General features: G+C 39.9%; 1 protein-coding gene across 5 annotated transcripts in view; it reads left to right on the top strand.

Annotated features, from left to right (window-relative positions):
• PDLIM5 (PDZ and LIM domain 5) overlaps positions 1-16,133 on the top strand; it is a 125,324-nt gene that overhangs the window by 86,805 nt on the left and 22,386 nt on the right. For 3 of the 5 annotated variants that reach the window (XM_066186356.1, XM_066186357.1, XM_066186358.1), the window contains 3 exons: positions 441-596; positions 1,445-1,576; positions 9,808-9,971. In XM_066186356.1, the coding sequence (XP_066042453.1) occupies positions 441-596; positions 1,445-1,576; positions 9,808-9,971 (452 nt within the window). The remainder of the gene's footprint in view (positions 1-440; positions 597-1,444; positions 1,577-9,807; positions 9,972-16,133) is intronic. The other 2 variants (XM_066186359.1, XM_066186361.1) reach the window with 1 other exon arrangement.

Genomic DNA, 16,133 nt, shown 5'->3' with positions numbered 1-16,133 from the left:
CTAAAAGTGGATCTGCAGCAGAAGTTATATCACTGAATATTCGAGTTTTCTATGTCTAGTATTTATTACGAAAAAGAGAACAAGGTAAATGATCATCAGGGCTAATTCTGTCCACACCATGGAGACTTAAATGGACCCATGTGGAGAGTTCAGGGCCCTGGTTCAGTGGGAATGACGCAGGCATGCAAGGCAGAGTCTATGATGAGGAATTTGAAAGCTGACAGATGGTAAATGCTCACTTGATGAGGGGAAAGATTTATTTGTGGGTGAAATCAAAATTGCTGTTCTCTATGTTAGTATTCAAGTTGCTCACACATTGCCTAATGTCTCTGTGAGCTGGAAACTTCCATAACTTTCCAGTGGTTAATGTGGTCTGGTGTTGTGCTGTATCTCTGTCAATCTTTCCTACTTTCTCTGTTTTCTCCTGTGTTGTCTCAAAGCTTCTGTGCTGCAAAAGTAATGCTGGAAGATCCTTCGGGAAATCTGCCGATCCTTGGACCCTCTCCTCCTCCAGCTCTTTCTCCTTTCGAGCAGAGATCTAAAGTTAAGAGCATAGCTGCTGCAGCAGTGTCTGCTGCTCTTGCTGTCCGGGCCAGGTAGACATCAACTTCAAAAGGAATGTTTTATGGTTGGTTTACAGAGGTTCCAGTTCACACAAGAATAATTGGTCCCTGGCAGGGTTGTGAAGTCAGTCGGCTCTTTCACAGTAGTGGGCAAGTCATTAGAATATGTCCAAAGCTCCCATGCCCTATTTATAGTTTAGCTGCTCTGAACCATGGTGAGTAATTCTACCATTTTGTTCCTCATGATACCTGTTTTACAGTTCAGTTAGTAAATTAACTGTAAATAACATTTGTGTTACGTGAGTGACAGAGAATAATCTGTAACTTTGAGGAACTTTTTGATGCTTGAAAACAATAGCTTGCTGAGTTCCGTTTTACTGTGGAAAATATTTACTGTGTTACTTTTTATAAAGGCTTTCTTAGAGCAAACATTCTGACAAGCTTTTCAATCATCCATTCATATCAGTAAAACATTTTTAATAGACAACAATACCCATATTTTTTTTATTTCTAAATTACATAGATGTCCTAAGGTACTAGTAAATTGTGTACATTAGAAAGCATACACAAAATCAGAAAACTAAGAAAGATGAAAAAATTTTCTCGTTACTTTTTCTTCTACTTCATTAATGGTCAAGATGTATGAAAAACATGTTTCTCACACCTTTGTGGGTTGTCTTGTGCCTCCCCTGAATTGTGCAGCCGCCACTTTGTGTGCTGCCTGTTTAGACATGATCCCTGCATCAATTCTTAGAACTCCTGGGTTCAATTTCTCCAAATAGACATTTAATAAGGGATTTTGGGTTGTTAGTGGTCCCAGCCATCCTGAAATTTGTGTGGTCACCTCATTTGTTTATGGGGTCTTTTTGCGCACTTGCTAGACTCTACGAGCCTAGTGCCTGCCGCTCGCTGCTGGACGCCCTGCTCATCACGCCTGTCGCTAAGCCTCCTCTGCAGGCCAGCGCACCCTCCAGGAAGTCCACAAGTGCTTTGGAGTTGCCAAAGAGCAAGAGGTATTGTCCAGGTGTGGTGTGTGGTTGGCACTTAGGACTCACAGGGAACTGGATACTCCTTCAAAGCACATTTCTGTTGTCTGCATGCTTGTGTCTGTCCTGGCCTTTGACCTGAGGTCACCAGCTCCAAACCCTGCTGGTTTCATCTCTTTGCACAACTAATGTGCACCCTGGACCTGCTGATGGTGTTTGTGCAAGTCCACCATGCTAAAGCAGAGGTTTCCTCTCTTCACTGGCTTCAAGTGCCCTCTAATATGCATGGTGGTGCTTGTATTGTGTCATGAGCCTCTGAGGGAGGCAGTGTCACTCTGTAGAGGCAGCTGGAGAAGAAACAAGAGATTCTGGCTTGAAACTTCTGTGTGAGTGAAAAACTTCTGTGTGAGTGAATTATTTGCCACAGTTCCTTGAGCAACTAAGCGTCACGTTAGGCTATTTTTTAAAGCTCACTTTGAATGTACAAAATCAAATAACTGGCATGCAGGCCAGCAAATGACTGTTTTAAAAATTATTTGCTGTCTAGGCCCTTTGTTCCAGTGCTGAATCTATTCAGTGCACAGGACTGTTTGTTCTCCTTTCCTGACCACAGCAATGTCAACGCTTGCTTCAGCAGAAAGCTGCTTTTATGACTTCAGCTGCACAGGCAGGAGTCTGCTTGGTTATTTTACAGGGCAGTGTGTATTAAATTGTGCTAAGGAAGAAATAATCTGTGGGTTTTCTTGTACCTATTTATGTTTTCACAAGAGTTAGACCCTTCTAGAGATAAGACCCAATTATAAGTAGAGCTGAGATCCACTTGATGTAGAAGCTTGTGTTGAGTAACATGTATTAGTTCTGATTCTTCTGTTTCATGGCTTCCAAGGTGACCTCAGTCTCTAGAGAAGGCTAAAGTAGCCCTAACCTCAGGGAGGGGAAATAGTAAGGGGAATAAGGAAAGGGGAAGTAAGGGAAATAAGACACAAACCACCTTTATTTGTATCAAAATTTCTAACTTGTAGCATATCCACTTAAAAAAAGATTAAAAAGCAACATTAACAGAATTGTGGTTGTATAATACAACGTAAAATGCCAATTTTATTTTTGCCACGGAATGATCTTACTAGAAAACCTTTTATGTATGCATTGAAAGAGAAAATCTCTTGAGGAGTTCTGATACCTGTCTGTGCACTACAGATGAAGCCCAGGCCATGCCATCAGGAAGACTTTATTCTTTAGCTGTGGTGTTTGTTTGGTGATACTTTAGTAGAGTGAAAACAAATTCTCTGACTTCCCTTTTTTTCCCTTCACTCACTAATGTGCATTGTTTATGGCAAGTGAAGGTAGGTTATTACATTAATGGAAACTTTCTCCTTCCTGAATGTGTAAGTGGCTTTCTGTTTGTCAAGTGCTTGCCCACCATATAGGGAAAACTCTCCTGGTGTGGAAGAGAGAGGAACTCTCCATTTATTTTTGGAGATGCACTCAGTGTTGGGATTCCCAAAGTGTCTCCATTCAATTGCTGTCTCTTTCAAGTGCATGGGGCTGTGTGTTGGAAAAGGCAGGAGACAGTGGGGAATTGGTTTCATTCTTCCACAGTTGAAGTCCAGTTTTGGAGGGACTTAATCTGTTTTTCTCTTCCAACTGACAGCTGGAGAGAGATGTTCCAGGGAGCCAGAAGGTACACTGAGAGTACAGAGACCATGTAAGCCTGCCCAAAAGACCATATCAGTATTGGGTATATCAAGATTCAGGCTGAATGGCTTGAAATAAACATCCATGGATTTTTAGGGGATTTTAAAAGTAACCTTTAAACTTGTGAAAAATGAATTTTCTCTTAAGCCGTTGCAATAGCCATGTTATCCTGGTGATTGAGGTTGCTGCCACAAGGCTGTGGCATAAGGCAATAATGGAAGCATATGATTTTCAGGCTGTTAGGGACATTCCAAACAGGAAATGACCTAAAATTTGTGAATGTGATGTAGAAGCACAGTTAGTCTGAGAATGCTCTGCATAAAACTGCATTTAAAAAAGGATTTTTAGAAAAGAATAACCAGTGTTGCCCTGAAGAGAGCATACAACAAATGAGGGTAATGATTTCTGCTTTCCATATTATCATCCGTAATCCTGAGCTGCTGGCACTGGTAAGGAAGGAGAGGTTGCCAACAGATGGAGCCGAAGAAATGAAGCATTGTGCTGTCTTGTCTTGTTGAATAAAGGACCACAGCCTTTGCTATATGGCTTGAGAAACATGTAGGAAAAGGAGATAAAAGAAGATAAATGCAGTGTTGGTAACTACATATTGTTACTGAATTTCAACAAAGATCAAGCAAAACTAATAAACTATGTCAGAAAAAGAATAATAGATTTGAGAGAAATGTACCCATTGAGTGTGAAAATAGGTATTAAAATGTCTTTGCATTACAATCTATCTAGTGACATACTGTGATATGTAAACAAATACTATGCCAAAAAGTTGTTTTAAATGGCAGCTCATTCATCTCACAATAAAATAGTTGATAAGAAAGGAGAGCTGAAATCTTACATTCCATAACTAAAGAGACAAGTATACGACAGAATGCAGTAGACTAACTAGTTCAGAAGAACATTTGGCTCAACCAAGAAAGCCAAGTAAATAAACTACTTTGGAGTTGTTGTTTTTTTTTTCTGGCTCTTTTATAGCTTTCCTAATTTTCATGAAAAGGTAATGAATCTATTTTACCAAGGTAGCTTAGGCTTCTTTGCATTATCTCTGGGAACAAACTCAGGAAGGTTGTAGCTATAACAAAAGCAGGGTGTTGATTCTGTTCTGCGGTAAGGTTCCTTCTGAAATATTTTCTTTTATCCCTCGCACTTCACCGTCTCTGCTCCAAAAAGCTGGCTGTTTTAAACTGCTCTGTACTGGGTATCTGCCAGAGTACTTGACCTTTTTCTGACTTAGTTACTGGCCTGAAGTGGTGGTGAACATCCACATGTTTTTTTTCCCACCAGACTCCTCTGTAATGGGCTTTTTTGGGGTGTATAACAGCTATGCAGTCTTTCACTAAGCTAAGTGTTTCATCCTAATGGCAACAGGGATAGGCTTGAGTTTATGGGGCTTGCATGTTTTTTAACAAATGACACATATGCAGCACAGGAAATGATGTATTTAATATCTTGCATGACCAAGAATTGGAGCTCTGCCTTAAAATTAAATCTCAAGGTAGAAACACTGAAATCTTGGGAAACACTAGCAAGAATGGCTGTTGACAACCCTTTTGTTTTTGGTGTGGCTTTCAGTTTATCTTCTTGATACTATGCTACATTCAGTTCCTTTAAAAAATGGTAGTCTGGCCTTGTGAAATAAGCACTGATGTTAACTCTGTGAGAATACTTACTCATCCTTACTCTGAAAGGTGCTTTGAGTTATTTCTGTGTATAGAGCACTGCTTACAGAGGGGTTGCATCGTCCCTCCCCGTAATTTGATACAGAAATACCTCCACCCAGATGGCTTCCCCTGATCATTCTGTTATTTTGCTTTTCTTCTTTCTTGCAAGATACTGGAGCACTGTTAGGTTAAGATGAAATGTAAACACTGACTGACACCATGAGCTTGTAGTAGGGGTGGGAACAAGGTCAGGACTCAGCACTTCTGGTCTTCTGTTTTTCTATTGTTACACCAGAAAACCCTTGCAAAAAGCCATCTGTATTTCCCTTTTTCATGGAGTTTTGTCATTATTCTCATACCTACTTTTTTCTGGTTTTCTGTATATATATTTTTTCAGCTTTTGTGTGTTTTGGTGCTGGACAAAATATAGCACATGATTTGTATGACAAACATTTGAGACCTGAGATCCAAGTCACAGAATTCCTGGCTCTCTGGAGAAAGCATTAGATACTATGTGACCTATCCTGTTAACAGATTTCCTCACACCACAGGGTACTTGTTCCTTACTTCCGCAGTTGTTCTGGACAACAGAGCAAGTTAGTAGAACTATTAGTAAAATCCTGATGCACCAGACTGAGCTCAGGGCTCAACTGATAATTTTTACGGATGGGTACCCAATATCTTGGGCTTGCACGAGGAGAAAGTCCAGCCAAATCCCTTGAATCTGTTTGGGAAAGTCCAAGACTTTTGTTATCACTTTAGTGCTCTTAGAAGTTACATGACAGCAAACTCAATTCCTTTTCAGTTATTTAGTAGATTCTCCTTTGGCTGATAGCAACATCTCCATTATTAGCTTCCCTAAAGTTTGGGTGAAGAAATTCTAGGCAGCATTGTATAGGAGTTGCCATGGAAGGATAGAGGGAGGTTTAGGCATCTATAGCTCTAGACCATATATTTTTCTTCTCTGTTTTTGTTTGGTTTTTGGTTGGTTGGTTTTTTCGTGGTTTTTTTTGGTTTTGGTGGGTTTTTTTTGGTTTTGTTTTGATTTTGTTTTGGGGGTGTTTTTTTTGTGGGTTTGGGGTTTTTTTGTGGGGTTTTGTGGGTTTGGATTTTTTGAGGGAGGGAGAAGCATCTAAACCTCTAAATACATGCAGAAGGACTTTCCAGTGCAAATTTCTTAAAATGCCTCTGAAATGTGTTCAGCCTGATCTCTGAAAAACTGGTGCTTATATCATGCATGACTTGGACCCACTTCCTCCCTCACAGGAGGAGGAATTACTACTTGCTTTTTCTAGGGTTTTTTTCCCAGTTTCCACAGTGTTTTTTGTTGACCAGGAGACAGGGTGAGTCTGAGGAGCCTTTTGTGAGCTCTGAATAAAGTTTGCACTGGCACTGGAGCCCTCTGTGTCCCTCCAAGTCTCACGATTGCCTCCCCATCAATTCGTTTGTTTTCTATACACACGCTTACTTTGATAAAATAAAGCTGCACGGTGTGGTAGGAACTGTTCTCCATGGAATTTCAGTCGTGTATGTGAAGTATAAGCTAGCATATATAAAAAACAGGGAGGTGTCTTTGGCTTTCTTCTTTGCCAGACGTTTTTCTTGGGCTGTTTTTGCAAGCTGTTTTCCTTGCAACACACTTCCAGAATTATTTTGATTAATCTTCCCATAGCTTATTAATCAAACTTCTCCTGGATTTTCAGGACACAAGACTGAGTCTGACAGACTCATGTTTCACTGTTCCTCCATTCTTGCAGTGTTAAAACCCCATGCCCAAAGGTTGCCAGCAGAACATTCACAGCTTGCAGGAAATGTTGGGTTGCAGGGATGAGGCTCTTGGTTGCATTAGTTTTCATCATGGAAAACTTTGATTTTTGCTGTAAGTCTTCATCAGGTGGAGAAGGAGTACTTTAAAGAGTTGTGGAACTTTAAAGAGTGTTAAAAGAGTACTTTAAAGAGTGTTAAAATGTTAATGCTAGAGGTAGAAGGTAGGTGGGTCATTAATAATAGTACAAGTGTTCTGACATTGAAATGTTCTTGACCTGAAACTGACCTATGAGTGTCAGCTGGGAAGTCTGAGAAAGTACTCAGATGGATCTTGTTAAATATGTAAGGTTTATCACTCCTGCCTCAGCTTCCCAGTGATGACACTGAAAAGCAGGTGGAAGCTTTCTTCCATAATATATTTATTTTCTTAAATTTCAATATATTTTTTTGTCTCTACAAATCCTGTATTTTTTAAATGGTGAAACTTGGGTCGTGAGTTGCAAAATACAAGTGGGCATTGTACAGCCACTTGTAGAAGATAAGTGTACTTCTGGAAAGATCCATCACTATATTTGTAAAGCTGGATAATAACTGGAGTTTGAGTGTTTCTCAGTGTAGAAAAACATGAAGTAAAGTGTTGAGGAAATAACTTTGCAGCATGAATTTGAAGTTCAGCATTTAAAAGGTTGAACCTCTTGTGTGGGAGACGCTGCTAAGTTTGCAGTGCATCTGTGAAAGTGAGACAAAGATGGATCTATCTTTCTGCAGAGAACACTGCATGTGCACTCACAGCCAGCTGATTGGAGGCTGTAATTCCAGAAAAATGGTGCATTATTTCATGCAGCCTGCCATAGGTGGGCAATATTGCACAGTAGAGACTTGACAAGCTGCAGTAGCAGCCTGTCTGTTAAATTAACAGGCTGTGGTCGTGGCTTGAGTTTATTCAATTTTTGCTTTAAAGAATCAGACATGCAATAAAAGTGTGTCCAAGACCTATCAGAAGTTTCACCCAGAGGCAAGCAACATCCTCTCTGTAAGAGTGATGGCTTCAGGCATTTCCCTTGAGAAGCTTCTTGCTTGAGGCTCCTGGCAAAAAGACTTCAGAGGTGATAAAAAAAAAAAATCAGGGTAGCTTATACCTGGGTTTATAGTGTCTTTTAGTTTGGGATCATTAGGATTTCACCTAATTTCTAAATGAAAGCCTGAGTGTCTCCAATGTTCTGTTGCTTCAGGAACTGGCATGCCACATCATTCACAAACCTTAGAATTCAACCACAAAAATGGCAATGGTAGAGTTTCCAATCAGCATTGCAATGAGCCTTATGCACCTCCATCAGAGTCTGCTTCCTTGCCATCTTCTCCCTGGAGGGTACCTTTTTTGCTTGTCTGAAATCCATTTTTGGTTGTCGAGTAGCCTCTGCTGTAAAAGATAGCTGCTGAGTCAGCAGGATTTTCTTATTTCTGACTGATGATTTTTATTATTTATGACTTATATTTCCAGACAAAGGCAGTAAAGAGGTGCTAGACTTGAAAAATTATTTGACAAGCAGTAATGAGCGTCTTGGATGGAGAAGGAGGAAACTTTCTCTTTTGGGCACCAACAGGGTTAACAAGGAATTCTTAAAATTGCAGTGGGGCTCTGGCCTGGAGTGGGTTTGATGGGTTACATGTCAGATATATTCAACAGTACAGAAGGATGTTTCTGTAACAGTGAAGTTGCAGACATGCAGTTTTTTCATTGTGGAAGACAATCCTAAACTACATTGTCATTTTCAACCACTGCTGCTACTTCACATCAGAGAGTACTTACCTATCCTTTTTCTTTCAGTCTGCATTAGCACTTTTATGCCCTGTATCTCCACTGCCTCAAAATCTGCCTGTAATAAAGACTTGGAACATGAGTCTCAAAGGAATCGAATGTGTACCTTCAATGCCTCCATTTGAGCTGTACAAATGTCTTTAATACCTTTTCAACATTTGAAGATGATGGAATGCAAAGTCTCACTTTGTGCTTCACTGGGCTTTTGCACACTGCATACAGCAAATCCACCAGTGCTGGTTCAGCACAGCTACTGCTGTTTCCAAAAGCCTGCAGTTGCCATAGCTGTTACTCATTCAACTGAGCATTCAGATTTATTCTCCAAACTGTGAATAACTTTTTTATCCCTTACCCGGAAGAAGAATCTAAATACATTATTATTTAGCCTGTAAATCTAGAGATTTAAAAAATCAAGGTTATGAACCTGTGTTTTGGCCTCATTATGTGTTCAAGTTGTTGCATGTCATATGAGCAAGGCAATACTGTGCATGTGCAACACTTGTAAAGTAAAAATAGCTCGTGGATTTTTACTTTACAAACTTGGCACAACCTTTAATTCTGGGAATGACCCTGATGGAAAGTACACGTGGTGTACATGTGCTGTAAATTTGTTTTTCTTCAATAGAGGAAAGAATTCTATGCTTCTCGTGTGTTATCGATGGGTTTCCAAATTGTGCAAGATATGTTTTTTGAATGGTATTTCATGTATATATTTGGCTGCATTTCACAATGTTGTTAATTTCCTGGTTTTGGTGTACTTTTGTTTTGCAAATGACCTTCATTAGTAATTACTCCTCTACTTTGAATATTTTAAATAAAAATATTTCTTTTCAGCTTCCCAAAGGCAAGTGAGAAACGAAAAATTTTCTTGCTAGCAGTGTAATTAGTGGCTACTTGCTCTCCAGGTGAATTTTGATTAAGTTCAGTTTTCATCATGTGTGTTTTTAAAGAGCTGAGAGTTCTGCCAGTCATTAGGATGTAAAAGCAGCTGTAAAATGCTCTAAAGAGGCAATATAAAAAGTTGTGCATGTTGTTTAGTGACTAAAGAAACTTACAACTCTTTTAAAATTAAAATTGTGAAGGGGTTCAGCTGATTATATTGACTTTTGGCAGACCTTACTCAAGTGTCCAGTTCTTAGAAAGCAGCTGCAGTGTGTAACTACCACAGCATTGTTGGTGATGACAGACCAGTGGGTGCTGCATTGTTGCACCAGGGTGAGGGAATGTCACTCCACATCTTCATTTCACAAGTTCTCCTGTTCTAGCAAGAGGCACTTATTTACTCTTCCCTCATTTCTGAACAGTGATTCCCTGGAAGCTGCCCAGCCTGCCCCTGTGAGGAGCGTCCCTGCCTGCCAGGACAGTGTGGATGTGAGACCTGCTCCTGCCAACACCGCAGCTGCTGCAGTCCTCAAGCCAGCGCCACCCCTGGGTTCTGCCAAGGGCTGGCAGCCTCCAAACCAAGCAGGTAACTTCCAGAGAGGCTTCTTCTCATTCACCTAAAGACCTTTGGATGGCTCAGGAAAACAAACTTCACCTTGGGTGTTAAAACAGCAAGCTTCATATGGCTGTTTGTGGGTTTTGAGTACAGGCCAGTTTGCTTGGAAAAGAGGAGTAGAAAAACCAATTTAGCCATTTTAGTAAACCAGTAGCCCTTCGTAAGTAGCCTCATAGATATAATTGGGTTCACAAACAAGCAAAATCAGTTGCCTCACACCTCTATTAAAAGCATTTATACCAATCAGTTATATGTATATACGCCCCACAGTTTCATCTGGGTGCTTCCGATGTGACTGTAGATTCAAGCATATTCCATGCTATTTCAGGTAGGAATATTGATGTATGTTGATATTATCAGTATACATGTGTTTTTCAAGTGATCTTTTCAGAAGCAATAATTAATTAAAAAAAAAAAAAAGATAAAAAAGGCTGAAGCATTAGAATGTTTATGTATTTGACACCTGTAGGTTTTATTTGAGTGGGGTGCTGGATTATTATGTAGGTTTATGTTACAGAGATTTGTGTAGAAGTTCCTGCAAGGACAGTTCACATAGCTACTACCTTTAGGTGATTTCTAACCCTTTAAACCCACACCAGAATGTCTTCTATCTGGAAAGCATTCTGTTTTATTTATGAGCACTCCTATTTTATTAGACAATACAGATATATTTATATTGTAACTGTGTACTTAGGTTTTCCTAGTATTACATGCAGTAGTTATTTGGGGTAATTTTTTTAAGCTGACTCAGTCTTTGGTGCTGAATTAAACTTGTGCAGTAATTTTAAAGGATCTGGGAAATCTGTATTATCAATTAAGCTTTAACTTCAGATTTTTGTTGCTAATATGAGATGAATAGTCTTGATTCTCTTTCTGACAGGGTAAATTATGCTAAATAGCTCTCTTTGGTTTTGTTCTATGTGGGTCTTTCCTCTGTAGAAGTATATCCAGTCTCACAATGAAACTGCAGAGGCCCTGGCATAAAAATAACGAAAAAAAAATATGGTGTTAATGCTGCATGTTTTATAATTGCTTTGGCACTTCTGATTGAATGACTGCTGTGGTCAAGCTGATGTATTTTGGTTGGCTTGTGCAGTTCTGTAGGAAGCCTCAAGATGGCAATGCACTGTCATTGCTGTACTTTCCTGGCCAATACTGAATCTACTGAGGGCAAGGTAAAGACTTCATAAAATTTAGATCAGTTCAATTCTAGCATTGTTTTACTTCTCTGAGTTAGCTAGCATTAGAAGGGAAAAAAAAACTCAAGATGAACAGTAACAACAGAAGTCCCAACACTTTTTAGAGTTACATTTTTGGTAGTGTGTGTGCTTAAGGCAGACTTTTGTGGGAATGTCATAATCCTGTATTTTTCTAAGTGACTGGTTGCGCTTCACGTTTGATACAACTTTCTGTCTCACCAATGATGAATTATTTCACTTGCATAGAAACCACCCATCAGTTTGGGGTTTCTGTAGTGCCACACTCATTTTTAGTATGTTGGCAGCTGTTTCACTGCTAAATCCTAGTGTGCTCTAGTATTAATAGGAGTCAAATGTTTGAAATAGCCTTTTTTTTTTTAAAGATGTTCATGAAGGAGAAAGATTTTAAGAGATTCATTAAACTATGCTTGATTCTGTAGTACTCCGAAAATCTATGCCTGTGCTCTTGCATAATGTGAAAATCTCTTTTTTTACATCAGAGATACTGAGTAGGCAGGTGAGAGGGAAAGTCAGGCAAAGAATTTTGGATTGTTATGTTCCAGAACAGCTTAAAGAGAGATTAGAAAGTTCATACTGGTAGAGAAGCTGGTGGAAAGAAATGGTGATGAGGATGTCAGCTTTGTACTGCCTTGGTGAAGGGTTCTGAGATGCACTGCCTAAGTTCCAAAGAGGCCAAGCCATTATCTCTCCCCAAAAATATTGGGGGAGCCAGAAGTTAAAGCCGTAGGAGGAAGAGGCATTGAAGACTCAGAGCTCCCTAAAATTGGAAAGTACAGGGAAGATAATGCAGCAGTGTGAGTGAGGAGGTATGATGTCCCAGGTGCCAGAGGAGCTTCAGCTGACATTTGTATCTTAGGAACACAGAGTCATCCATTGCCATGGGAAGCCAGTCTGTGCTTCTCCCCTGTAGGTGGAACAGCAGTCAGACAGGTAAAACTGTTTCAATAATTGAATGTTTTGATAAAATTAGTCAGATGTTGAAGGAAGAGTATAAGTATTTCAGAGAGTACTTGGACTTCAGTTCTGCTGTTTGTTTGCAGTCTGTGAGCAGAAAGTTTTCCTTAATGTAAAATTGCCAGTGCTCCACAGGCCAAACAAAATTTGGCTTTGTAGGCCATAGGCCTGAAAAAGTTTTAGACAAAAAAGCCCTTTGACTTCATAGCCGAAGTCTACCTTAGGAAATAATTAGAAGGAAGATGCAATCTTATGTAAATGTATAGCAGTATGCTATTAATAGCAGAAATGTATTGGGAGCACAGTTTTGTAGCTCTGATACAGCTCACCCTTCATCTGAATAATGCCCAAGTTGTTCCCAAAGCATAACAGGCATGTCATAGGATTTTGTTTGTGCCTGGGGAAGCTGTAAGGTGCTGATTGATGGTGTGGCATGAATATTACCAGTGATTTTATTAAGTTGTCTAGAAGTATGTCATTTGTGTATACAGCATCTTTTCGATTATTAGCTGGAATCTCTCTTTCTTGTATAGGCCACCCAGAGAATGGTGGCCTTTTTAAAAATTTATTTCTAATAAATGTATTATGACTTTTTTTAGCTTCAGTGTAGGGGTTTGGAGTGATTTGTTGATTATTGTTAGTGGGTTTTTTTTGAGATTGTGCAAAGAGGCCTGAAGGCGCCAGAGGGATTTTGTTGTAAGTGACGTAGGAGCTATTTCATGACCTGGCGACAAAATGCTCTAAAGTTGAATGGCTCAGATAGTGAACCTGGAGATGCTTCAGGAATGGATTTCTCTCTACAGAAGTCAGTCATGATCTGAATGAATCTCACAATGATAACACCTTTGGGCCTCAATTATCCTCACTGGCCATTCATGGAGTACCCATGAATGCTACTATCCTAATTGCCCACTATGCTGGTAGCAGAGATTTTAGTCATCTTTGGAACAAAATCCAATTATTACAGGATTCCTCAGTGGTTTGCTAGAGGAAATGAGGAGTGGCTGCTTCATGCTTTCTTCTAAGGCATGGGTAAGAAGCTCAGTAACCTTCATTTTTTTTTTTCTATTGTTGAAACAAGTAAAAACACACTGTTACTGTGTGTTATGTGCACAGACTGGAGTTTATAATAGTTCTCACTTCATTTTTGTTGAGCTATGAAGCTCTATTCACCTACCAGAGGCAGAAGATTTTTACAAGATTATATTAAATTCAAAGAATGAAATAACCCAGAGCATCCTGGCTATGTTGCAGTGAGCTCTTCTAATATTTGATAAATAACTATGACTCCACAGTTACATAGCATTGCTCACCCCCAAGGAACCCCCCAAAGCATTTTCTGGTCCTAGGCAAGGACACGGTGCATGCCCAGGAATGGCTTTCACTTGCCACTCCCACCCATCTCCCATGGGTGAGAGATGACAGCTGCTTGTCAGCATGCCGTAACATTCCACAGCAACTTGAAAGGAAGCGAATAGCACCGTGGCAAATTGAAACTGCTGGGACAATTTCAGAAGGTAGAATTGCCCGGTAAGCACAGCTCCGCCAATTGGAGTCAGTCCAGGAGACAAACTGTTCTCATGCAGAGCGTAGCAGGATCTGTGATGGTCAGAAGCAGTCAGTACTTCCAGTGCTACATTTCTCACATGCAATTGTCTTCTCTTTCCTGACATCTTTCAAGTGCTGTTGCTGGGAGGTGAGCTGCTGATGTGTGGGGGCCATGTGCCAGGCACTGCCCTTCCAGCCCCACACCCTGCCTTCCAGTACAGGAGCTGGGCAGGCAGCATCCCACTTGCTTGCCGGGGTCCCATGGGATGGCAAGGGGCCTGTGGGGAGCTGTTACAGCTGGTGGCCAGAAAGGCTGGTTTGCTTCTTGGAAAGGAGAGTTTCATTGCAGCTGATGCCCTTTGTTCCTCCTAGGCTTTGCAGCTGAGATAGAAGAATGGGATGGGGGAGGTTTGTGGTAGAAGCATTCAAAGCTGGTGTTTTAAGTGAACCCTTTACTCAGATGTGCCAGTTTCCTTATTCCCAGGGTCTTTCTCAGCCTGATATCACTGGGATATATAATCCCCTTCGAGCAGAGCTGCTAAGGAATGTCAGCATATTTTGCAATATGCACAACTGTCAGTTGCCTAATCCTGATCAAGCACATGTGTTAAGCACATGATCCCTTCAGCAGAGGGAACACACTTAGAAACTGGCTGCAAGCACATGGGAAGTACTCCCTAGACAACTTTGTTTTAAAAATTCTGCTATTTCCCTGAAGTTGTTTTCATGTACTTGGTAGCCCTGCATTTACCTCCTCTGGAGTTATCCATAGCTTTCTTGCTGCATTTTCTCTATTATATCCCATTCCTGCAATAATATTAAAATTTTAAAAGCAAAAGAAAATGCAGGCCTGTTTCTAGGCATGACTTGACATGGTGTTCTACTGGCAGTTTGAGTCTTTGTTTCCTTCCTTTCTACTTATTCTGCTACTTACTTATGTAGAGAAAATGGGATAAAAATGCAAACTATATCCTACTGTGGAGTTTGGCCATCAGGACAAACAGTATGGAGCTGCAGAGAGGAAGGCAGTGAGATACACTGTGCTATCACAAAATGCTTGTACTGCCAGTAAATCCTTAAGGGCTTAAGTACCATAAAGGGAAGGACTGCAGCACTTTTTGTCCCTGTCACTTTTGTTTTTCTGTGTTTCATTTGTAATTGCTTCAGCCCCCTGTATCAATTCTGTTGATCTTACAGGCTTTACATGGTAAGTTAAGTTGATAGCTTTGGGAATATTTCTGCATAGAAAAAGCAACCAAACTATTGTGTCACCATCACCGTGTTCATAAGGTTCTGCAATTTTGTTTTTAGGACCCTCTCATACTAGTTTGTTTCCCTTGTAGAACAGGAATTTAAAGGCAGGACTGATTATCGGAGTTCAAGGAGTTACTTGCCCATTGAGGACCATGGTCTGAATATGGGGAAGAAACTGCTAGTCATTCAGACAAATTCTTACCTTGTTGGTAAGACCTTTGTTAAAAATAGATCCCAAAATATAAACATTTCCACTGTTTTTCACTGAAAAAGGTTGTTAAAGGTAGCTGCTCCATGATGTAGTCACCATTCATGAAAGCAGAGACCCTTTTCCATAAAAGTATTATGATTGACAGGTCAAAATACAAAACCTTTCTGATCCTGGCCTATGGACTGTAATTAATTTTTCATCTAATCTAAATTATTATATTTATGTGACAGCAAACCACAAGAGTTTGTTCTTACAAGTTAATTAATGTGAAGTCACTTAGCCAAGTAAAACCCATTTTGAAAACAGAGTAATTTATAAATGGTAACCTTAACTTGATGGCAGTATGAAACTGTAACTCCTGTAGAGTTGGTGAAAAAAATGAGTGTTTTTCTAAAACTTGAATGTTCATCTTTAAGAAGGGGCAGATCATAGTCATGATGCAGAAATGTACCACCTGCTTTTTAGAGACAGAATGGTCTGATGTACCTCAGTACAAGATCTGCTGAATAGAAATTCAACTTTTTTGTTACAAACATGACCTTAGACAATTTTCCTGTGTTTTGATTTTGCCAAATTTGCATGCTAGTACACCAAGTTGCACACTTAAAAGAATTGTTTGCATTAGTTGGACAGATGAGTGTTTCTTTCTGCATTCCTTTAAACAGAGATGCAGAGATTTTTTGACTATGATTATTTCACACACATAAAGTGGGAACATTCACTGACTTCCAAAATTCGAGGTTTGTTGTCTTTGATTTGTTAAAAAGTAACTTCTTGTTACAGACTGACTCACCAGATCAGTTCCTCTCCATTAACTAGCACCACCTCAGAGCAGTGATGTGTCCTGTTCAGATGTACAGGTGTAGGACATCCAAGAATTATGCCTAATATTTGCTCAGCAAATGAAAAGCCGGTATTCCTCTGGTAAATGCATTCTTATTGGAC

The sequence above is a fragment of the Chamaea fasciata genome, unplaced genomic scaffold, assembly GCF_029207755.1.
Source record: "Chamaea fasciata isolate MVZ Bird 193981 ecotype frontalis unplaced genomic scaffold, bChaFas1.0.hap1 SCAF_6, whole genome shotgun sequence".
Classification (NCBI taxonomy): domain Eukaryota; kingdom Metazoa; phylum Chordata; class Aves; order Passeriformes; family Sylviidae; genus Chamaea; species Chamaea fasciata.
This window is presented reverse-complemented; position numbering and strand designations above follow the sequence as displayed.